At 46.4% G+C, this 25,246-nt stretch overlaps 1 protein-coding gene and 1 pseudogene across 1 annotated transcript; both read right to left on the bottom strand.

Moving 5' to 3' along the window:
* Positions 1 to 1,658: 1,658 nt before the first annotated feature.
* On the bottom strand, positions 1,659 to 5,102 carry LOC140708907 (putative HLA class I histocompatibility antigen, alpha chain H; annotated as a pseudogene).
* A 15,228-nt stretch (positions 5,103 to 20,330) lies between these two features.
* LOC140708851 (HLA class I histocompatibility antigen, A alpha chain-like) lies at positions 20,331 to 23,884 on the bottom strand. Its single transcript, XM_073005785.1, is given in 12 exon segments — positions 20,331 to 20,752; positions 20,921 to 20,968; positions 21,111 to 21,143; positions 21,589 to 21,705; positions 21,808 to 22,083; positions 22,674 to 22,949; positions 23,193 to 23,462; positions 23,593 to 23,659; positions 23,661 to 23,698; positions 23,701 to 23,754; positions 23,757 to 23,845; positions 23,847 to 23,884. Coding segments are annotated over 12 exon segments (1,311 nt in total). The 3' UTR covers positions 20,331 to 20,747.
* Positions 23,885 to 25,246: the final 1,362 nt, after the last annotated feature.

Here is a 25,246-nt window from a genome sequence, read left to right as displayed (position 1 = left end):
AAAGAGGTTTAAATTGGCTCATGGTTCTGCAGGCTATACAGGAGTATGATTCTGGCATCTGCTCAACTTTTGAGAGGGCCTCAGAAAACTTTCAATGATGCTGAAAGGTTAAGGGGAAGCAGGCATGACTGACTTGCCTGGAGCAGGAGGGAGAGAGAGCAGGGAGGTGCCACACACTTTCAAACACCAGATCTTGTGAGAACTATCACAAGAACAGCATCAAAGAGACGGTTCTAAACCATTCATGGAGGATCCATCCCCATGAGCCAATCACCTCCCACTGGGTGCCACCCCCAACATTAGGGATTACAAGTGGACATGGGATTTGGGTGGGGACATAGATCCAAATGATATCAGGGGTTATGGTGGACATGAGGGTTGGCTGGTATCCCCACTTCTCATCTGTTCCCAGGGATATAGTCACATTCAGACGGCTTGGCAGAAAAGGAAGCCAGAGGCCCTTGAAGTCTCAAAGAGGAGCCATGAACAAATCTTGCATCTCAGTTCCTCACAAGGAAGTCTTAGAAAAGAAAAAAGTAGTATCATGAACAAATTCAAGTCAGTCATGGTAAGTGGTGACACTGAACAGCCCACCACACACTGAAATATTCCAAATCAAAGAATCTCCAGAGCCTAGTTGTGTCCCATCTGCCCCAACTCCTCCTTCACTTCAGGCCCTCTAAGATATCACTTTTTTTTAAAATTAATTAATTAATTTATTTTTTTATTATACTTTAAGTTCTAGGGTACATGTGCACAACGTGCAGGTTTGTTACATATGTATACTTGTGCCATGTTGCTGTGCTGCACCCATCAACTCGTCAGCACCCATCAACTCGTCATTTACATCAGGTATAACTCCCAATGCAATCCCTCCCCCCTCCCCCCTCCCCATGATAGGCCCCGGTGTGTGATGTTCCCCTTCCCGAGTCCAAGTGATCTCATTGTTCAGTTCCCGCCTATGAGTGAGAACATGCGGTGTTTGGTTTTCTGTTCTTGTGATAGTTTGCTAAGAATGATGGTTTCCAGCTGCATCCATGTCCCTACAAAGGACACAAACTCATCCTTTTTTATGGCTGCATAGTATTCCATGGTGTATATGTGCCACATTTTCTTAATCCAGTCTGTCACTGATGGACATTTGGGTTGATTCCAAGTCTTTGCTATTATGAATAGTGCCGCAATAAACATACGTGTGCATGTGTCTTTATAGCAGCGTGATTTATAATCCTTTGGGTATATACCCAGTAATGGGATGGCTGGGTCATATGGTACATCTAGTTCTAGATCCTTGAGGTATCGCCATACTGTTTTCCATAATGGTTGAACTAGTTTACAATCCCGCCAACAGTGTAAAAGTGTTCCTATTTCTCCACATCCTCTCCAGCACCTGTTGTTTCCTGACTTTTTAATGATCGCCATTCTAACTGGTGTGAGATGGTATCCCATTGTGGTTTTGATTTGCATTTCTCTGATGGCCAGTGATGACGAGCATTTTATCATGTGTCTGTTGGCTGTATGAAACTAAAGAGCTTTTGCACAGCAAAAGAAACTACCATCAGAGTGAACAGGCAACCTACAGAATGGGAGAAAATTTTTGCAATCTACTCATCTGACAAAGGGCTAATATCCAGAACCTACAAAGAACTCAAACAAATTTACAAGAAAAAAACAAACAACCCCATCAAAAAGTGGGCAAAGGATATGATATCACTTTTATAAGCCTTGAGGGACACATTAGAGCCCTGGGCACTGTTCCTGTTCGGGGTGGAACAAAACCAAAATCTGTTCAGAGCTCACAGGTGATGTGACTAAAGGAGGAATTGTGGGGTGGGTGAGCTCCCTCATAGGCTCCTGTCTACACTATCCCAAGGATCTCAGAGATCACTCTCCCACCCCTACCACACTTACATGAAGCCTGAGCATAGCTGCCTCCTTTTCCATCTGTGGAAAGAAAACAAACTGTGAGACGCCAGGCAGGAGTGAGATCCCAGAGGAGTTTCCAGAACTGTGACTGCAGACCCAGGTCAGGATCAGGAAAACTGAGGGAAGAGGATGTGTTGAAGCTGGACCAATTGTCCTACTGACGTCTGTCCTCAGCAGGGACCTTCCCCCGATCTGTGACTGCTGGAAGTCAGGTTCCCATGTCCACAATCATGGTGATACATTTGTCTTTCAATTTCACAGGTGCTTTACAAAAGAGTAAGAGTTGACAGGGCATCTGAACAGGGTAAATGTGCACGGAGATGGTGCCTTACAACTAGGCAGGGAAGGAGCCAACTTCCATCTGGGGCTTGAAATCCACCAATGAAAGAAGAAAACTAGGAGCTCAACTCTTTCCTACCTGGGCTCTTATTCTTCCACATCACAGCAGCGACCACAGCACCCGGGACCACAGCACCAAAAACAACCAGGACAGTAACGATGCCCACAATGGGGAATGTGGGCTGGGAAGATGACCCTAAGAAAGGAAGGGACTGTGGGGGACCCTGACCCCCAGGCCTCAGCCCTGACCTGGCTGAAGGGCTCCAGAAGGGCTCCTGCTTTCCCTGAGAAGAGATATGACCCCTCATTCGTCTCCTTAGCCAATCTCAGGGTGAGTGGCTCTGGCAGCCCCTCGTGCTGCACATGGCATGTGTATCTCTGCTCCTCTCCAGAAGACACCACCACAGCTGCCCACTTCTGGAAGGTTCTATACCCTGTAGATCTTGTCCCCATAAGCTCTGCATCTTGAATTTGATTCTTCCGATCCTGCTGCTGGGTCAGTGTGATCTCCACAGGGTAGTAGCCCAAGGCCCAGCACCTCAGGGTGGCCTCATGGTCTGAGATGGACTGGTGGGTCACGTGTGTCTTTGGGGGATCTGAGGGAAAGAGTCAGAAAATTCAGGCACTTTGCATTCCTCATGGGACACTCCAGCAGCATACATGTGACCATCCTGAGAATGGACAGGACACCAGGGGGAAGGGAACCCAGACACCAGCCTGGACACAGGAACCTGGGATAATCTCCCATTCCTTAGAAAGCTCTAGTATCTGAGGCAGGAACAGAGATTTCTGGTCTTGACTTGAGTGGAAGCTGAGGGACTCAGAAGAGCTGGAATCAGACCAACAGATACACGTTGACTGTGAGGCAGATAACAAAGGCTGAGAGGAAAATGCCTGGTGCTCAAGGCTGCTGCGGGGTCAAAGGGTTCAGCTGATCAGTATTCCAGGGATTGTCTTCCCCTTGTTTTCCTCAGAGACTTCATCCTTTAATTGTCCCACAGTGCAGAGCGAGCTCTCAGTCACTCTCTGGTGTAGGATGTGAAACCCAGGAGGACTCTTCTTCCTCAGGATTAGAGGGAGAGGGATGTTTTAGTGTTGGTCCCATTTTAATCTCCTTTTAGAAGATGGGTCGGGGAAATCTTCAGGAGATCTGGGAGGCGCCCCTTGGCCGCTGGTACCTGCGCACTGCAACGTCTCCTTCCCATTCTTAAGGCCTTGCTGAGCCACTCCACCCACCTTCCCTGCAGGTAGGTTTTGACCAGTTCTGCATGTTCCTCCGCCAGGGCATCTGAGCCGCCTTGTCCGCTGCGGTCCAAGAGCGCAGCTCCTGGTTTAGGACGAGGTAACTGGCGCCGTCCTAGGATGTGTTCATACCCGCGCAGGAGGCTCCAGTCCGGGTCCAGGTCGCAGCTGTGTACACAATGGAGTGTGTGAGACCCTGTCCTCGTGGTCGCTGACAGTCCAGGCCGCTGAGCCCCGCCTCTAAGCCGACTAACCCCGGGGGATTTGGGCCTGAACTGAAAATGGAATCTGGTATAGGCGCCTGGGGCTCTTGTTGGGTCAAGGGTGTCCTCAGGTCCACAGCCTCGGGGTGGGTCTCCGATTGTGCTACTGTGGGTAGCAAAATCTTGGTAACCCCGAATCTAATTTGTAAAAGAGGTGATTTTGGGGCCTTTTACATGTGAATGCGTCTAAACCCATTGCAATTAGACTCACAAAGCTAAGTTTTACTTTCCCAGACTATGTATCTGTGACTCTGGTGTGCTGTATTTTTAAATTATCTTTATTTCATAGTCTTGAGTTTGTGTGTGTGAGTCCAGGACATCTCAATACAAAGGACGTGTTACTGTATGTTGCAACCAGGAGCCTGGACAGAATTTAATCACCTCAAAATTGCAAGTGCTCAGTGCAGCCAAAGTGCCCTTCACCAGTGCTCATGAACTGCCTTTGTTTGTTTGTTTGTTTGTTTATTTCTAGGCGGGGTGTCACTCTGTTACCCTGGCTGGAGTACGGTGGCACGCTCATGACTCACTGAAGCCTTGACCTCCTGGGATCATGGTACCAATGCTCCTCCCTCAGCCTCCCAAGTAGCTGGCACCACAGGCATGTGCCACCACTCCTGGCTAATTTTTCTAAAAGAAATATTTGTAGGGATGAGGTCTCCCTATGTTGCTATGGCTGGTCCTGAACTCCTGGGCTCAAGCGATCCTCAGCCTGCCACAATGCTGGTATTGGCAGACATGAGCCACAGTGGCCGACCCATGCACCTACCTATTTTTATGAATTATTCGTATCTAAGCTATGTGCGTATTTTATTGGGACACTTGGTATTCTTTTTTAACCTATTTAACTTAGGGAGGCAATTAGTTTTTAGACAGCCACATAGAATGTATTAAAGACCAAGGTGTAAGTAACACTGTGCGAGGCTCTGTAGATAAATACATTAAAAATCTATAAAACACTGTGTTTAAGTCTGAGAATTCCATTGCTTTAGAATTCTTTCTCTCTGTTCCTTTACCTCACCTCCTGCTTCTCCAGCCCTTCTCTCTGTCCCTGTCATCACTCAGGCCCTCCTCTCCCCTTAGTCTCTACTACCCTGTAACTACTGAATTGTGGCCCTAGCTCTGTCCCCTCTCCTGCTGCCTGTGATTGTTTCTCCCACAATGGTCAGCAGTCCTGCTAATGTGAGTCAGATTGTGTCATTTCTTGCCTTAAAATGCTCAAATGGCTCCATCTCACTGTCAAGAAGCCTCTAGAATGGAAGGCACAAGCACAGGGGCTTTGGGTTGTTTTGATCGAAGTTGTGTCTGCAGAGTATAAAAGCGTATCTGGCACATAGTAGGCACTAAGTTAATTCTCTTGAATGTATGAATGAAATACAATTGTGTTGAAAATTGCATCACACAAAAATCACAAAATGAAAAATGCAAAGCAAGTTAGGAAAGGTTTGGTTTTATGCAACTACTGTGCATATCAGTTCATAAACTCATTCCAGTGGAGAACATGTCATATGTTTAGCTATTGAATCTGTTTATTAATTTTCTATTAGTACATAACCAATTACCACACACTTAGTGGCTTAAAACAGCACCCACTTATTTGTCTACATTTCCTTCATCAGAAATCCAGGCCTAGTGTGATAGATTCTTTGTTCAGGGTTTCACAAAGCTGTATGCTCACTTAAGATTGTGATTCTCCCCCAAGCTTATGTAAAGCTTGTTGGCAGAATTTGGTTTCTGGAAATTGTAGGACTAAGGTCCCTGTTTTCTTCAGGCTATCAGAGTAGACAGTGGGGAGAGTTTCTAATTCCTATTGGCCACCAGTGTTCTTTCCCCATGATCCCTCCATTTTCAAAGCCCACAGTGGAGGAAACCCCTCACACTGAACCCCTCTACACTGTGAGTCTCTGTTCTCAGGAAGAACCCAGTCCTTTTCAGAGCTTACCTGATTAGGACAGTCCAAGCAGGATAATCCCCATCTTCAAGTCAACCGACGGGGGACCTGAAATCTATTTGCAAAACCCCTTCACAGCAGCACCTGCATTAGTGTCAACTGAGTAACTGGGGTAACGTGAGTAACCAAGGGTGGTTATTGGAGTGTCATCATAGAATCAGCCTAGCATAGCCTGGATCTTCCTTTTGTGTTTAAATAGAACATACAAATTGAAGATAAAAAATAGATCACTGTTAATGATAATAAAATATATCTTATATAGCCATGTACATTTTTATTAAATATTAAAAGCAAATGACATGTTTAATATCTCATAATGAATTTAGAGCAAATGAAAAAGTTCAATGACAAGTCACCTCAAACTTAGCAGCTCAAATCAACAAATATTTGCCATCTGGCACAGCTTCCAATGGTCAGGAATGCAGTAGAGGTTTCTCTGAATGCTTCCAACTCAGGGCCTCTCACAAAGTTGCAGTCCAGTTGTCATCCAGGGCTAAATTGTCTGAGGGTTCAAATGGGCCTGGGGATTCACAAGACACAAGAATCTCTCACATGGCTGTTGGAAGAGGCTTCAGCTTCTTATTTTCTGATCCCGGGAGGCCTCACTCCTAGTCACATGGACCTTTCCACAGGCCTGCTTATGACACAGCAGCCAGCTTCCCCCAGGGCTCACAATCCCAGAGAAAGAGAGAACCAAAGTAGAAGCTGCAATGAGTTTTATGTTCTACATCCAGAGTCACAGACTATTATGTCAGCATTACTCTGTCAGTTAGAAGTGAGTCATTAAGTCCAGGCTACAGTCACAGGCAGGGAATGAAGCTGCACCTCTGGAAAGGAGGAGTATCGAATAATTTATATGCATGTTAAAAGCAAAATTACAAAAGTTAGCATCGAGGGGGCGGAGCAAGATGGCCGAATAGAAACAGCTCCAGTCTCCAACTCCCAGCGCGAGCGACACAGAAGACCAGTGATTTCTGCATTTTCAACTGAGGTACTGGGTTCATCTCACTGGGGAGTGCCAGAGGATCAGTGCTGGTCAGCTGCTGCAGCCCGACCAGCCAGAGCTGAAGCAGGGCGAGGCATTGCCTCACCTGGGAAGCGCAAGGGGGAAGGGAATCCCTTTTCCTAGCCAGGGGAACTGAGACACACAACACCTGGAAAATCGGGTAACCCCCACCCCAATACTGTGCTTTAAGCAAACAGGCACACCAGATCATCATATCCCACACCTGGCCGGGAGGGTCCCACACCCACGGAGCCTCCCTCATTGCTAGCACAGCAGTCTGTGATCTACCGGCAAGGCAACAGCGAGGCTGGGGGAGGGGCGTCCGCCATTGCTGAGGCTTAAGTAGGTAAACAAAGCTGCTGGGAAGCTCGAACTGGGTGGAGCTCACAGCAGCTCAAGGAAACCTGCCTGTCTCTGTAGACTCCACCTCTGGGGACAGGGCACAGTAAACAATAACAAACGCAGCAGAAAGCTCTGCAGACGCAAACGACCCTGTCTGACAGCTTTGAAGAGAGCACTGGATCTCCCAACACGGAGGTTGAGATCTGAGAAGGGACAGACTCCCTGCTCAAGTGGGTCCCTGACCCCTGAGTAGCCTAACTGGGAGACATCCCCCACTAGGGGCAGTCTGACACCCCACACCTCACAGGGTGGAGTACACCCCTGAGAGGAAGCTTCCAAAGCAAGAATCAGACAGGTACACTCGCTGTTCAGAAATATTCTATCTTCTGCAGCCTCTGCTGCTGATACCCAGGCAAACAGGGTCTGGAGTGGACCTCAAGCAATCTCCAACAGACCTACAGCTGAGGGTCCTGACTGTTAGAAGGAAAACTATCAAACAGGAAGGACATCTACACCAAAACCCCATCAGTACATCACCATCATCAAAGACCAGAGGCAGATAAAACCACAAAGATGGGGAAAAAGCAGGGCAGAAAAGCTGGAAATTCAAAAAATAAGAGCGCATCTCCCCCGGCAAAGGAGCGCAGCTCATCGCCAGCAACGGATCAAAGCTGGACGGAGAATGACTTCTACGAGATGAGAGAAGAAGGTTTCAGTCCATCAAATTTCTCAGAGCTAAAGGAGGAATTACGTACCCAGCGCAAAGAAACTAGAAATCTTGAAAAAAAAGTGGAAGAATTGATGGCTAGAGTAATTAATGCAGAGAAGGTCATAAACGAAATGAAAGAGATGAAAACCATGACACGAGAAATACGTGACAAATGCACAAGCTTCAGTAACCGACTCGATCAACTGGAAGAAAGAATGTCAGCAATTGAGGATCAAATGAATGAAATGAAGTGAGAAGAGAAACCAAAGAAAAAAGAAGAAAAAGAAATGAACAAAGCCTGCAAGAAGTATGGGATTATGTAAAAAGACCAAATCTACGTCTGATTGGGGTGCCTGAAAGTGAGGGGGAAAATGGAACCAAGTTGGAAAACACTCTTCAGGATATCATCCAGGAGAACTTCCCCAACCTAGTAGGGCAGGCCAACATTCAAAACCAGGAAATACAGAGAACGCCACAAAGATACTCCTCGAGAAGAGCAACTCCAAGACACATAATTGCCAGATTCACCAAAGTTGAAATGAAGGAAAAAATCTTAAGGGCAGCCAGAGAGAAAGGTCGGGTTACCCACAAAGGGAAGCCCATCAGACTAACAGCAGATCTCTCGGCAGAAACTCTTCAAGCCAGAAGAGAGTGGGGGCCAATATTCAACATTCTTAAAGAAAAGAATTTTAAACCCAGAATTTTATATCCAGCCAAACTAAGTTTCATAAGTGAAGGAGAAATAAAATCCTTTACGGATAAGCAAATGCTTAGGGATTTTGTCACCACTAGGCCTGCCTTACAAGAGACCCTGAAGGAAGCACTAAACATGGAAAGGAACAACCGGTACCAGCCATTGCAAAAACATGCCAAAATGTAAAGACCATCAAGGCTAGGAAGAAACTGCATCAACTAATGAGCAAAATAACCAGTTAATACCATAATGGCAGGATCAAGTTCACACATAACAATCTTAACCTTAAATGTAAATGGACTAAATGCTCCAATTAAAAGACACAGACTGGCAAACTGGATAAAGAGTCAAGACCCATCAGTCTGCTGTATTCAGGAGACCCATCTCACACGCAGAGACATACATAGGCTCAAAATAAAGGGATGGAGGAAGATTTACCAAGCAAATGGAGAACAAAAAAAAGCGGGGGTTGCAATACTAGTCTCTGATAAAACAGACTTTAAACCATCAAAGATCAAAAGAGACAAAGAAGGCCATTACATAATGGTAAAGGGATCAATTCAACAGGAAGAGCTAACTATCCTAAATATATATGCACCCAATACAGGAGCACCCAGATTCATAAAGCAAGTCCTTAGAGACTTACAAAGAGACTTAGACTCCCATACAATAATAATGGGAGACTTCAACACTCCACTGTCAACATTAGACAGATCAACGAGACAGAAAGTTAACAAGGATATCCAGGAATTGAACTCATCTCTGCAGCAAGCAGACCTAATAGACATCTACAGAACTCTCCACCCCAAATCAACAGAATATACATTCTTCTCAGCACCACATCGTACTTACTCCAAAATTGACCACGTAATTGGAAGTAAAGCACTCCTCAGCAAATGTACAAGAACAGAAATTATAACTAACTGTCTCTCAGACCACAGTGCAATCAAACTAGAACTCAGGACTAAGAAACTCAATCAAAACCGCTCAACTACATGGAAACTGAACAACCTGCTCCTGAATGACTACTGGGTACATAACGAAATGAAGGCAGAAATAAAGATGTTCTTTGAAACCAATGAGAACAAAGATACAACATACCAGAATCTCTGGGACACATTTAAAGCAGTGTGTAGAGGGAAATTTATAGCACTAAATGCCCACAAGAGAAAGCAGGAAAGATCTAAAATTGACACTCTAACATCGCAATTAAAAGAATTAGAGAAGCAAGAGCAAACACATTCGAAAGCTAGCAGAAGGCAAGAAATAACTAAGATCAGAGCAGAACTGAAGGAGATAGAGACACAAAAAACCCTCCAAAAAATCACTGAATCCAGGAGTTGGTTTTTTGAAAAGATCAACAAAATTGACAGACCGCTAGCAAGACTAATAAAGAAGAAAAGAGAGAAGAATCAAATTGACGCAATTAAAAATGATAAAGGGGATATCACCACCGACCCCACAGAAATACAAACTACCATCAGAGAATACTATAAACACCTCTACGCAAATAAACTGGAAAATCTAGAAGAAATGGATAATTTCCTGGACACTTACACTCTTCCAAGACTAAACCAGGAAGAAGTTGAATCACTGAATAGACCAATAGCAGGCTCTGAAATTGAGGCAATAATTAATAGTCTACCAACCAAAAAAAGTCCAGGACCAGATGGATTCACAGCTGAATTCTACCAGAGGTACAAGGAGGAGTTGGTACCATTCCTTCTGAAACTATTCCAATCAATAGAAAAAGAGGGAATCCTCCCTAACTCATTTTATGAGGCCAACATCATCCTGATACCAAAGCCTGGCAGAGACACAACAAAAAAAGAGAATTTTAGACCAATATCCCTGATGAACATCGATGCAAAAATCCTCAATAAAATACTGGCAAACCAGATTCAGCAACACATCAAAAAGCTTATCCACCATGATCAAGTGGGCTTCATCCCTGGGATGCAAGGCTGATTCAACATTCGCAAATCAATAAACATAATCCAGCATATAAACAGAACCAAAGACAAGAACCACATCATTATCTCAATAGATGCAGAAAAGGCTTTTGACAAAATTCAACAGCCCTTCATGCTAAAAACACTCAATAAATTCGGTATTGATGGAACGTACCTCAAAATAATAAGAGCTATTTATGACAAACCCACAGCCAATATCATACTGAATGGTCAAAAACTGGAAAAATTCCCTTTGAAAACTGGCACAAGACAGGGATGCCCTCTCTCACCACTCCTATTCAACATAGTGTTGGAAGTTCTGGCTAGGGCAATCAGGCAAGAGAAAGAAATCAAGGGGATTCAGTTAGGAAAAGAAGAAGTCAAATTGTCCCTGTTTGCAGATGACGTGATTGTATATTTAGAAAACCCCATTGTCTCAGCCCAAAATCTCCTTAAGCTGATAAGCAACTTCAGCAAAGTCTCAGGATACAAAATTAATGTGCAAAAATCACAAGCATTCTTATACACCAGTAACAGACAAACAGAGAGCCAAATCAGGAATGAACTTCCATTCACAATTGCTTCAAAGAGAATAAAATACCTAGGAATCCAACTTACAAGGGATGTAAAGGACCTCTTCAAGGAGAACTACAAACCACTGCTCAGTGAAATAAAAGAGGACACAAACAAATGGAAGAACATACCATGCTCATGGATAGGAAGAATCAATATCGTGAAAATGGCCATACTGCCCAAGGTAATTTATAGATTCATTGCCATCCCCATCAAGCTACCAATGAGCTTCTTCACAGAATTGGAAAAAACTGCTTTAAAGTTCATATGGAACCAAAAAAGAGCCCGCATCTCCAAGACAATCCTAAGTCAAAAGAACAAAGCTGGAGGCATCACGCTACCTGACTTCAAACTATACTACAAGGCTACAGTAACCAAAACAGCATGGTACTGGTACCAAAACAGAGATATAGACCAATGGAACAGAACAGAGTCCTCAGAAATAATACCACACATCTACAGCCATCTGATCTTTGACAAACCTGAGAGAAACAAGAAATGGGGAAAGGATTCCCTATTTAATGAATGGTGCTGGGAAAATTGGCTAGCCATAAGTAGAAAGCTGCAACTGGATCCTTTCCTTACTCCTTATACGAAAATTAATTCAAGATGGATTAGAGACTTAAATGTTAGACCTAATACCATAAAAATCCTAGAGGAAAACCTAGGTAGTACCATTCAGGACATAGGCATGGGCAAAGACTTCATGTCTAAAACACCAAAAGCAACAGCAGCAAAAGCCAAAATTGACAAATGGGATCTCATCAAACTAAAGAGCTTCTGCACAGCAAAAGAAACTACCATCAGAGTGAACAGGCAACCTACAGAATGGGAGAAAATTTTTGCAATCTACTCATCTGACAAAGGGCTAATATCCAGAACCTACAAAGAACTCAAACAAATTTACAAGAAAAAAACAAACAACCCCATCAAAAAGTGGGCAAAGGATATGAACAGACATTTCTCAAAAGAAGACATTCATACAGCCAACAGATACATGAAAAAATGCTCATCATCACTGGCCATCAGAGAAATGCAAATCAAAACCACAATGAGATACCATCTCACACCAGTTAGAATGGCGATCATTAAAAAGTCAGGAAACAACAGGTGCTGGAGAGGATGTGGAGAAATAGGAACACTTTTACACTGTTGGTGGGATTGTAAACTAGTTCAACCATTATGGAAAACAGTATGGCGATTCCTCAAGGATCTAGAACTAGATGTACCATATGACCCAGCCATCCCATTACTGGGTATATACCCAAAGGATTATAAATTATGCTGCTATAAAGACACATGCACACGTATGTTTATTGCAGCACTATTCACAATAGCAAAGACTTGGAATCAACCCAAATGTCCATCAGTGACAGATTGGATTAAGAAAATGTGGCACATATACACCATGGAATACTATGCAGCCATAAAAAAGGATGAGTTTGTGTCCTTTGTAGGGACATGGATGCAGCTGGAAACCATCATTCTTAGCAAACTATCACAAGAACAGAAAACCAAACACTGCATGTTCTCACTCATAGGTGGGAACTGAACAATGAGATCACTTGGACTCGGGAAGGGGAACATCACACACCTGGGCCTATCACGGGGAGGGGGGAGGGGGAAGGGATTGCATTGGGAGTTATACCTGATGTAAATGACGAGTTGATGGGTGCAGCACACCAACATGGCACAAGTATACATATGTAACAAACCTGCACGTTATGCACATGTACCCTACAACTTAAAGTATAATAATAATAAATAAATTAAAAAAAAAAAGAGCAAAATTAACATTATTGTTTCAGGATTTTGTAAATCAAATACTTCTTGGATCTGACTAACTTTCTTTCATACTTGAAAATTGTTTTTTGTAAAGTGACGATTAAAAATTTGAGATAGAGAAAGAAGATACAATATCTCAGATAATTTTGCAAATGCTTTTAATATTACTATTCTCTTTGACAAGTTACAACAAAGTTGAGAAAATATAGTAGCCAAATCAAAGAGTCCCAAGACTTTGGTGCCATACAATAATGTGTTTATAATCATAACTACTTTTGTTTTTCCTCAGAAGTTTCTAATGCAGTTTAAAAATGCTCAAAACGCAAATTTTCTGACTCAAGCATCTACAACAATATTTGCTTAATCAGGGTGCTTTGCAGTTAGAAAACTGTGAGTCTCATATCTCTGTCTATACACTAGCTTAGCATCATGACAATGATTTGGTTTGATGTGGTAGGCAGAAATGGTTAACTCCAGTCTAGGAACAAGATTTTTCAGTAACTGGCTATTCAGTTGGCATTGTATGATCAGTTTAACATCTTTCACTGTGTTTTTTAACTAGATGTGGTAGAAGTGATTTGGACTCCAGTATGATTCTGAAAAATGCAGTTATTTTGTGCTTCTAACAGTGCTTTAGAAGCAGCTCTTTTGTGTTTTCCATTCTTATTGCTGTTTCCTTACTAGTTATTCTTTTATGTCCTTTCATTTAATTTATTTTGCTCAACAATGCCTTTTTTATGATTCTGTAAAAGTTTAATTCATTTGTATATGTGGTAAAAATGTAAGCAACATTTCAAATTCTCAAATTCTTTGCAAGATACAATTGCCTCGCACATCAGATTGAATATTGTATATCAGAAAATGTAGAGAGCTGCCAATTAACCAAGGATCAAATGACCTATTTCCAGCCAAGCCTATTTTTCATGGCATCCTGGTCCTCTCCGTCACATGGCTCCTTACAATTGACTGTGGCTTGTTTTGTTTTTGTTTTTGTTTTTTTTTTGATGAAGTCTCCCTGTGTCGCCCAGGCTGGAGTGCAGTGGCACAATCTCAGCTCACTGCAACCTCTGCCTTCCAGGTTCAAGCGATTCTCCTGCCTCAGCCTCCTGAGTAGCTGGGATTACAGGTGTGCACCAACATGCCCAGTTAATTTTTGTAGTTTTAGTAGAGACGGGGTTTCACCATGTTGGTCAGGCTGGTCTCGAACTCCTGATCTTGTGATCCACCGGCCTCAACTTCTCAAAGTGCTAGGATCACAGACTTTAGCCACCGTGCCCAGCCAGCTGTGGCTTTGTTTTACCATGAGTAGTTACTGCTGAGGATCCTTGTGGTGAACTTTGGTATATTCCCTTATCTTTCATTTCCAAATAATCAATCAGGAAAGGCACACAAGGTGCATTTTGAAAAATGCCACTTTAAAGATTTGTGGGCCAGGAGTGGTGGCTCATGCCTGTAATTCCAGCAATTTGGTAGGCCGAAGTGGGTGGATCACCTGAGCTCAGGAGTTCGAGACCAGCCTGGTCAACATGGTGAAACCCGTCTCTACTAAAAATATAAAAATTAGCCAGGAGTTGTGGCGCGTGCCTGTAATCCCGGCTACTCAGGAGGCTGGGGCAGGAGAATCCTTTGAACCCAGGAGGCGGAGGTTACATTGAGCCAAAATCACACCACTGCACTCCAGCCTAGGCGACAAGAGCAACACTAAACAAATAAATAAACAAAGTTTTACGATCAAGTAACTAACCACCTGGGCATCCCCTCCTGGCATAAGAGACAGAACCAATGAAGCCACTCTAGACTGTTGTCCAATCCTATCCCCCAAAAGGAACCTCTGTCTTGAGTCTTGTATTTACTATTCCTTTGCACTGTCACTAAAGATTTTTACAATAAGTATATATATACCCAAATCACAGTTTGACCTGTTTTTTTTTTTTAACTTCCCCATACAGAGAACTCACACTCTATGTATTCTTCTGTGATACACGTTATGTGTAGGAGAGTTATCTCTGATGCAGGATGGTGCTTTTCCTTTTAATTCTTTGTTTTATTTTATTTCTCTATTTATTTTTTTGTGATGGAGTTTCTCTCTTGTTGCCCAGGCTGGAGTGCAGGGGCACGATCTCAGCTCACTACAACTTCCGCCTCCTTGGTTCAAGCAATTCTCCTGTCTCAGCCTCCCAAGTGGCTGGGATTACAGGCGCCTGCCACCACGCCCGGCTAATTTTTGTATTTTTAGTAGAGACGGGGTTTCACTATGTTGGTCAGGCTGGTCTGGAACTCTTTTTTTGTTTTTTTGAAATACAGTCTCACTTTACCGCCCAGGCTGGAATGCAGTGGGGAGATTTGGCTCACTGCAAGCTCCACCTCCCGGGTTCACGCCATTCTCCTGCCTCAGCCTCCTGAGTAGCTGGGACTACTGGCACCTGCCATCACACCTGGCTAATTTTTTTGTGTGTATTTTTAGTAGAGATGGGGTTTCACCATGTTAGCCAGGATGGTCTTGATCTCCTGACCTCATGATCCACCCACCTAGGCCTCCCAAAGTGCTGGGATTACAGGCTGGTCTCAAACTCTTGATCTCAGGCAATCTGCCCGCCTTGACCTCCCAAAGTGCTAGGATTACAGGGGTGAGCCACCGTGCCCGCCTTCATTCATTTTCACTGCTAAAGTTTTACTTTTTGCGATTATACCACAATTTTGTTAATTCCCATTGATGTATATGTGATTGCTTCCAGTTTTTGCCATAAACATTGGTGTACATGTCTCCTGGATACATAGCCAAGAATATCCCCAGAGTATATGATCAGGAGCAGATGGTGGGATTTTTTGGTGCGTGGATGTTAATCATACTACATAAGGCTAATTGATTTCCCAAGTGCTTGTACCAAGAATGGGGAAGAGCTCATGTTGCTCAGGTGTTCTGAAAACATTCAATTGAAGGTGGAGATTAAATGTTAAAAACCACTGTCTTGGCTACAGAATCACCTTAGGCATTTTTTCACATTCCATTAATAGCTTCCTTTTCTTTACTTTTATTCTATAATTTATGGCATTATACTTTTAGCATAAGATTAAAATAATGCTGGATATTTCTGCTCACACTTAACAATGGGACAAGGGAAACCAGGAGGTCCCCACGTGGACCTCTGGTTTCCACACACTTCTGCTGCCCTCATTGTGTGATAGCAGCCCTGCCTCCTCCTCTTGTTACCTGCTTGTCTCTGGGAACATTCTATTCAAACTTCCATGGGGGCAACCAAAATGTGTGTAGAGGACCACGTGCTCGCAAACGAGATGTTCCCGATAGTTATGCTCTTGCAAACAAAGCATGAGGTTTCTTCTCTGCAAACAGGAAGAACAAAAGAGTCAGCCGCAAACAGCAGACTCTGGGAACTGGTTAATGTTTAAGCATCATGAGAACTCAGAAAGTTAGGGAAAGGTCAGAAAAACAACTCATGACATAAAAACAACTTGTGTCATAAAAACAACTCGTGTCTTGTGACGTAGTAAAATTCCACAAGCGTGTATAAAATAAAGCAGAGCGTGCTGCTCGGGGCGGCCGCCATGTTTGTCTTGTCCTGTGTTGTCTTGTGTGTTCATTCCTTTGTTTAGGAAACATGCGGACCCCAAAAATGTGTAGTTCCATGGACTCCCATTTGTCTCCTTGCCAGGGTGCCCCCTTTGGGAAACCAGGACCTCCTACCCTGCAGAGTCCAGATTTTGGAGATGAGAAGTGCAAAATCACCCTGGTGGTGAATATAAGGGATGAGACATGGAGCCACACCTGCTTCGACTTTTTGGTTTTTGGACCCATGTATTCTTACTTCTGAACACACAGAACCATAGAGACGTGTTTGATTCAATGCATGCACCACATCCTGAAAGATGGCACCCATTCCTCAGAGGGTTTCATATAAGCTGGTACTGAGTTGTGCCTGTAGAGACCTGTCCATGACTCTGTGTGGCTGGCAGCCCCTGGGAGGTGCAGGTGTTGATATGACCAGGGGCTCCCATGGTCACAGCCCACGCTTCATCCCCTTCCCTCTGAGGTATGTCCCGTGGGCAGAAAATGTACTGAAATTCTGAGCCAGTGGATCAGGAATGCAGATAGTGATGCTGGCTGAGGGTCTGAACACAGAGAGGAAAATCACACCACATCAGATAGGTGCCTATCCCTGTGAGGATGAACCCCTGGTCCTTCCAGGATAGATGGGGCTCAAGCTGTTCAACTTGTCACTTAGGGGCTAGTCAGTTACCTGAAGAAACAGTGCCCCATGGGGCCCATCATTGGTCTGTAATGCTCATAAGCAGAGTATTCAGAGGAAGCAGCAGCTGGACAGTCCTTGGTAAGGGGGAGTCAGTGCTGCTGGACCCACTTGTAGCCTCATTCCTGCCACTGTGTTTATCCACTTATCAGTGCTTCCTGTCATACCTGGGCTGATCCGTGATGCCGGCTGGCTAACTTCAATTTATCTTCAATTTGTTTGGTTATTCAGGGCCACATCAGGGCTGGGTGTTTTCTGTGGGTGTTAACATGGAATTGAGGCTCAACCCACATGACCATTTTCATCTCATGATAGATCCCACTGAGCCTGTCCCATCTATGCCTCTGTGGGTCACATAGAAGCCAATACACACGGGCACTTGGAATCACAGGTTGCTTGGTGTCCCATGATCAAGCATTCTCTTATCAGGGTCAGTAGTATGCTAAAAGTTACTTCTAACAGGGAGTATGTTTGTCGTGGATTCCATGGCCTTACTCCAGATCACAGGCCCTCCATTCTGACTCTCCCACTGATGCTTGGTTCAGCTCCATCCTGCATCTTTCCCCACACCCCATCCTGCATCTTTCCCCACACCACCACCTCCAGCACCAGAGGTCTGAGGGATAGTGACTGACTGCACCACAGCCTGGGTCTGCGGCAGTGTCCTTTCCTGTCCAGGCCCCACTCATAGCTGGCCTCCTCCTATATCACCCAGAGTGTGGGCCAAAGAAATAGACTTAGATGTGGAATGTGGTGTTAACAGAACCCAGAGAGGTTGGGTAGTGCACGTCCTTCCTTCTGGTGAGGATACAAGATGCAAGTTTGACTTTTACTTTGGTGGGGAGAGCCCTGCATGCCCCTAACCACTGGACTCATAAAACTTCACTGCAGTGTCCACTCTTGAAGCTCTGTAAGGTTAATCTTCACCTTCCATAGGGCACATGTTTTGCCAAGGAATTCAGCGTACTTTCCTCCTCTTGCTCTTCCATCCTGATCTATGTGATATTGCCAATGAAATGAGCAGATTTAGTATTCTGTGATATGTCTGATTTGTCCAGGACTCTTAAGGTGATATTTATAGAAGGTTCAGGAGTTACGGTAGCCCTGAGGCAAGCTATCAATACATGTATTAAAAATCCCATGTGAATGTGAATCATTCCATATCCATTTTCTACATGGAATGGGAAAGAATGCACTCACCAAATCTACAGCTGCTTGCCATGTGCCTGAGGCCTTATTAATCTCCCCAAGCAGTGATATCCAGCCAGCATGGCAGATGCAATCAGGACTCCTACTTGGTCAAATCTGGAGAAATTCCATTCATGCTTTATCAGGCTTCCTCAGGGACAGATTGCTGAATTATATGGATATAACAGGCAATCCCAACCCCCCCGCACCCCCATCCTTCAGCTCTCTAACGGCAGTGCTACCCCTACAATACTTGCAGTGCCCTCCACAAGTTCCACCTGGGGCACAATATTGCTTCTGGCTTGGCTGGGATGAGGGAAGTTTTACAGGATTCCCTTTGGGCTTCAGCACAATGAGAGCCCTTACTCTCCAGACTAGGGACGCAGTGTGGGGGTGACTCAAGTTGCCAGTGCATGAAGGCAATTATGCATGTGGGGAATGGGGAGAAAACCAGGACTGGGTTTATGGACCCAGTGGTCCCACTGTGGGCCATAGTGTGTCCAGGTTTATTTCCTGGTCTCCTTAAGCCCCACTGTGGATTCTGAATATGAAGCTTGGCTGAAGTCTAGGAATTGAGACTGGGATCATGACTTTGTATTTGGTCAAACACCCTCGGCCTCCTGCTCCTCAATTCTTGCACTCTCATCATAGATATGAAGCAGTGCCCTCGCTGGCCGCCCATCTGTTCTGACCCTGGGACACCACCTTTTATTAACCTTCCCCACAACTCCTTGAGGGCCGAGCCCCCTTGGCTGCTACTCTGGGTTCTCACAGTAACTGTGCCCTCTATCTTTTGCAGGTCACTGCAAAGGAGTGTTCCTAAAGCTTTCACTCCTGATCCTGAGGGAGGTGGGTGCACTCATTCCAGGACTCAGGTCTGCCACAGAGAAGCAAAAACTCCTCACGTTCAAAACTGTCCTGGGCCACATTCAGCCCACAAGCCTTGGGTTGGACAAGCTTCCATCTAGAATGTATGCACCACAATGCCAGAAATTTTTCTGTTTTGACTTTAATGCTGCTTTCTAAATGCAAATGCAGTCATATCCCTAGCAGACAACAAATGTAGGGACATGGATGCAGCTGGAAACCATCATTCTTAGCAAACTATCACAAGAACAGAAAACCAAACACCGCATGTTCTCACTCATAGGTGGGAACTGAACAATGAGATCATTTGGACTCGGGAAGGGGAATATCACACACCGGGGCCTATCATGGGGAGGGGGGAGGGGGGAGGGAATGCATTTGGAGTTATACCTGATGTAACTTAAAGTATAATAATAAAAAATAAATTAAAAAAAAAAAGTCAGTGGAATAATGATCACTGTAGAGCACCTCCCTATTCTAAAGCCAATATTTTTATTAATGTAGCCTCAGGGCAAATGCTGTTTCGTGGCAGCTAAAGACCATTATTTCACGTGGACATCGATGCCGCCAGTGCTTTTCTCACCAGGGCTGCTTGTGCGTCCTCCCTTCCTTCCCCCTCCTCCCACACCAACCCTCCTGCACACTGCAGCACACAACCATATTTTTCTCTTCAGGAACAATAACCCTAGCCTGATGGGTACAATTTTCCAACCACATATGAATCTAAATTAGACTCTGCTTTATACATCCCTGAGTTTGGACTGGAGCCAGCGCCAGGATTACTACAACTCAGGGCAGGGAGATGAGTAGGACAACAGAAGAGGAGCTCCAACAGAAAGTTACCTATGATGAGAAACTAGGGGACCCATCCTCTCTGCAAATTTCAGAATCTGGTTCCTTTAAAACAATTGGAGACAAGGTGGAAAATACAATCCAGGAAAGAGCCCTGGGAGGAGGACAAGATCTGGACAGGTCTGAACATTTATCTCTTGATACCACAAGGAGATTTGTATGCAGGGACCACCCTAGGTGACATCCAATTCCCTGTGATCACAGGTCTTGGTGGGACAAGGTTCTACTGAAGGGCCAAGGACAATGAAGGAGCAAAGATGATTCAGCCAAGCAGTGACCACATAAAGCCCCTGGTGGCTGGAACACAAACTAGGCACAGCCCCATCTACTATCCTCCCCTGCAGCAAATCAGCATAAGAAACACATGGACTCTGGAAGGTTCTCAGGTCTTCTATTTATTTCGTCTCTCAAATTTTAGGAATATTCTCCTTTAATTAACTCATGAACCTCTCATGATAATAATTTGAAAAAGTAAATTTATACTCAGGTTCTAATTTTAATAGGGAAGGAAGAAGATACAGCTCCGTGCAAAATGAAGTTGAGATAGAGATAGAGACATCCCAGCCCAACTTCTCTCTGGAACAGGAAAGATAAATGGGGAGGGAACACAGGTCAGTGTGGGGAAGAGGGTCATGGTGGACACGGGGATGGGGTGTTCTCCCCACCTCCTCACATTATGCCTATAGGAACACAGACACATTCAGGTGCCTTTGCAGAAAGAAAGTCAGGGTTCTTCAAGTCTCAAAGAGAAGGCGTGAACAAATCTTGCCTCGCAGTCCCACACAAGGCAGCTGTCTCACACTATAGAAAAAATATTCATGAACAAATTCACATCCATCACAGGGAGGAGTGACACTTTAAACAGCCCATCACATGCTCAATACATCCAAGTCAAAGAAACCCCACAGCACAGCTGTGTCCACTGTTCCCCCCAACACCCCACATACATCAGGCCCCCCAGGGTCTCACCTTTACAAGCCGTGAGAGACACATCAGAGCCCTGGGCACTGTCACTGCCTGTAGTAGAACAAAAACAGGACCTGGTTAGATCCCTCTGGAGATGTGACTAGAGGAGGAACTGTGGGCTGGGTGAGCTCCCCCATGGGCCCCCAACCACAACATCCCAAGGATCTCAGGGATCAGCCTCCTTCATACTTACTTGCAGCCTGAGAGTAGCTCCCTCCTTTTCTATCTGTGGGAAGAAAATGTCCTGTGAGATATCAGAAAGGAACCAGGGCCATAAGGTCCTAGAGGAATCTCCTAGTCTTGGATCCCAGAGAAGTTTCCAGAAATGTGTGACTACAGACCCCAGGTGGGATCAGGAAACATGAAGAAAGCAGGTGTGGATCCTGGACCAACTGCCCTCCTGAGGTCTGTCCTCAGCAGGGACCTTCTCTTGTGACTTGTGACTGCTGGGATTAGGTCTCATCACCACCGTAATCGAGGTGATCTATCTGTCCTTCATTTTAACAGGTGCTTTACAAAAGAGTAGGTGCTGGCACACAGGGCCCAGGCTGGGTTGGCCCATGAGTGTGGATGGTGCTTCCCAGTAACCAGGCAGGGCACACTTCTACCTGGGGCTTGAAACCCTCAGTGAGACAAGAAATCTCAGACTCCACTCCTCACCCCTTCCTTACCTGAGCTCTTCCTCCTCCACATCACAGCAGCGACCACAGCTCCAGTGACCACAGCTCCAAGGAGAACCAGGCCAGCAATGATGCCCACGATGGGGATGGTGGACTGGGAAGACGGCTCTGGGAAAAGAGGGGAAGGTGAGGGGTCCTGACCCTGCTAAAGGTCTCTAGAAAGGCTCCGGCTTTCCCTAAGAGACATGACACCCCCATCTCCCTCTTTACCCCATTTCAGGGTGAGGGGCTTGGGCAGACCCTTATGCTGCACATGACAGGTGTATCTCTGCTCCTCTCCAGAAGGCACCACCACAGCCGCCCACTTCTGGAAGGTTCTATCTCCTGCAGGCCTGGTCTCCACGAGCTCCGTGTCCTGAGTTTGGTCCTCCCCATCCCGCTGCCAGGTCAGTGTGATCTCCGCAGGGTAGAAGCCCAGGGCCCAGCACCTCAGGGTGGCCTCATGGTCAGAGACGGGGTGGTGGGTCACATGTGTCTTGGGGGGGTCTGATGGGAAGAGTCAGAAAATTCAGGCATTTTGTATCTGTCATGGGACACTCCACCAGCACACATGTGGCTATTTTGAGAATGGACAGGACACCTGGGGTGGGGAAGGGAGCCCAGAACCCAGACGCTATCCTGGACACAGGCACCTGGGAGAATCTCCTATTCCGTGGAAAATTCTATTCCCTGAGGAGGGAACAGTGACTTCTGCTCCTGACCTGAGTGGAGGCTGAGGGACTCAGAGGAGCTGGACTCAGACCCCCACACACATTGAGTGTGAAGCAGAAAACAGGGCCTGAGAGGAAAAGTCACGGGGCCCAAGGCTGCTGCCGGTGTCAAAGGGAACCCCTGATCAGTGGGATCGTCTTTCCTTCATTCCCTCAGAGACTTTATCCTTAATTGTGTCAGAGAGCAGGGCGGAACCTCAGAGTCACTCTCTGGTACAGGATCTGGAAACCCAGGAGGATTCCTCTCCCTCGGGACCAGAGGGAGGGCGATATTCTAGTGTTGGTCCCATTTGTCTCCCCTCCTTGTGGGAGGCCAGCCCGGGAGATCTACAGGCGATCAGGGAGGCGTCCCGTGGCCCCTGGTACCCGCGCGCTGCAGCGTCTCCTTCCCGTTCTCCAGGTGTCTGCGGAGCCACTCCAGGCACTCGCCCTCCAGGTAGGCTCTCATCCTCTCCGCCACACCCGCCGCCTCCCACTTCCGCTGGGTGTTCTGAGCCGCCACGTCCGCCGCGGTCCAGGAGCGCAGGTCCTCGTTCAGGGCGAAGTAATCCTTGCCGTCGTAGGCGTACTGTTCATACCCGCGGAGGAGGCGTCTGTCGGGTCCCAGGTCGCAGCCAACCATCCTCTGGACTGTGTGAGACCCTGGCCCCGCCCCCGCGGTCAGCCCCGTCCACCGAGCCCCGCCCCGCCCCGACCAACCCGCGGGGATTTTGGCCTCAACTGAAAATGAAACCGGGTAAAGGCGCCTGGGGCTCTCCCGGGTCAAGGGTCCCCGGGTCCCGCGGCTTCGGGGTGGATCTGGGACCCGGAGACTCGGGGCGACGCGGGCCGTCCGTGGGGGATGCGGAGGGGTCGTGACCTGCGCCCCGGGCCGGGGTCACTCACCGGCCTCGCTCTGGTTGTAGTAGCCGCGCAGGTTCCGCAGGTTCACTGGGGCCCTCTGTGTCTCAGCCTTCATGTTCTGTGTCTCCCGGTCCCAATACTCCGGCCCCTCCTGCTCCACCCACGGCGCCCGCGGCTCCATCCTCGGACTCATGGCGTCGCTGTCGAACCGCACGAACTGCGTGTCGTCCACGTAGCCCACGGCGATGAAGCGGGGCTCCCCGCGGCCGGGCCGGAACATGGAGGTGTAGAAATACCTCATGGAGTGAGAGCCTGGGGGCGAGGAGAGGCTGAGACCCGCCCGACCCTCCTCCCCGCGCGGCTCCCCGGGTCCTGCGCCCCCGCCGGGCGGGCCCCTCGCTCCTCCCCGCAGAGGCCATTTCCCTCCCGACCCCGCACTCACCCGCCCGGGTCTGGGTCAGAGCCAGGGCCCCTGAGAGCACCAGGAGGAGAGTTCGGGGCGCCATGACCGCCATCCTCGGCGTCTGCGGAGAATCTGAGTCCTGGTGGTGAGTGGGGACTTTGGAACCGGGACTGCGGCGACGCTGATTGGCATCTCTAGAAACCGACACCCAATGGGAGTGAGAACGGGGTTCGCGTCGTGAGTATCCAGGAAGAAGGACTCGACGCAGGTTGTGAGAAGAAGAGAAACTTCGGAGATGGGGAATCCCCAACGCTGGGACTCCCCAATCCATACACCGCCTATGGGGCCTGAGACCCTGAGAGCCACACCTGGGGCTCTGGGACTTCGCCCTGACCCCGCTCCTCCTGTGCCAAGCGCTCTGTCTCAATGTCTCCCTGAGTCTTGGCCCAGGAGCTGTCTGAGAAACCAGGGAGAACCCCTGGACATTGGCCCGGTCACTCTCCCTTCACTTTTCATCCTGGAATCTCCATCCCTGAACTGGACTCCCTGCCTCCCACTCCTTACCTATCCCCCTGGACTCTTCTAGAAGAAAACTCACCCCACGGACCTTGGTGCCAGAGAGTGAGCTTGCTCTGGGAAAGAAGGTATAGAGACATTTTTCTTTCTTTCTTTTTTTTTTTTTTTTAAATCTGGAAAAGTTGCGCCTGAGTGCATAAGACAGAATAGAGACCAGTTTGTTCTTTGTTTATTAAATATATTGGGTAATAGAATCTTGGTAACCCCCGAATGATCAGGAATCTAATCGGTAAAAAATGTGACTTTGGTCCCTTGATTTATAAATGTGTCCAAAAGCGTTACAACAGGACTTACAAAGCTCCTAAATTTCACTTTCGCAAACAACGTGTCTGTGACTCCCACTTGTCGTATTTTAAATTTACTATCACTCCATAGCTCTGAGTTTCTGTGTGAGTCCAGGATATTTCCTCAATACAAAGTAGCACACTGTGTTACTATATGTTGCAACCAGGAGCCAGTACAGACTATTCACCTCACAGTTGCAACTGTTCAATGCAGTCACAATGCGGCTCACCAGTGCTCATGCACTGCCTGTTTTCAGGAAGTATCCGCTTCTACGTGTTGTGTGTATTTTATAGGAACACTTAGTATTTTTAAAACCCGATTAACATAAAAACAATTAGTTTTTAGGCAGACCCACATAAGGTATTAAAGGCCAACTGCCAAGGACGCCCTGCTAGGCTCTGTAGATGGATATATTAAAATCCATAAAACAATGTATTGAAACCTAAGAATTCTGCTGCTTTTGAATTCTTTCCTCTGGTCCTTTTCCTCAGCGCCCCCTTCTCCAGCCCTTCCCTCAGTCCCTCTCATCCTTCAGACCCTGCTCTCCCCTTAGTCCCCACCACACTGTCACTCGTGAATTGTGACACTAGCACTGTCCCATGACCTGCTACGTGACTGTTCTCTTCACAGTGGTCCTGCTCCTGTCAGTCAGAGTGTGTCATTTCTCCACTTAAAACACTCCGGTGTCTCCACCTCGGTCTTGTGAAACTTCTGGAGTGTCAGGCAGGTCAGCATATGAAGGGATACCTGGTTCATCATAGGCACTAAATTAATTTTTGTTGACTTAATGAATGAAATATGAGTGTATTAAATTGCATCACAGATAATTATA

This window comes from Chlorocebus sabaeus, chromosome 17, assembly GCF_047675955.1.
Source record: "Chlorocebus sabaeus isolate Y175 chromosome 17, mChlSab1.0.hap1, whole genome shotgun sequence".
NCBI lineage: Eukaryota > Metazoa > Chordata > Mammalia > Primates > Cercopithecidae > Chlorocebus > Chlorocebus sabaeus.
The sequence above is the reverse complement of the archived record's forward strand: the minus strand, read 5'-3'. Positions and strand labels throughout refer to the sequence as shown.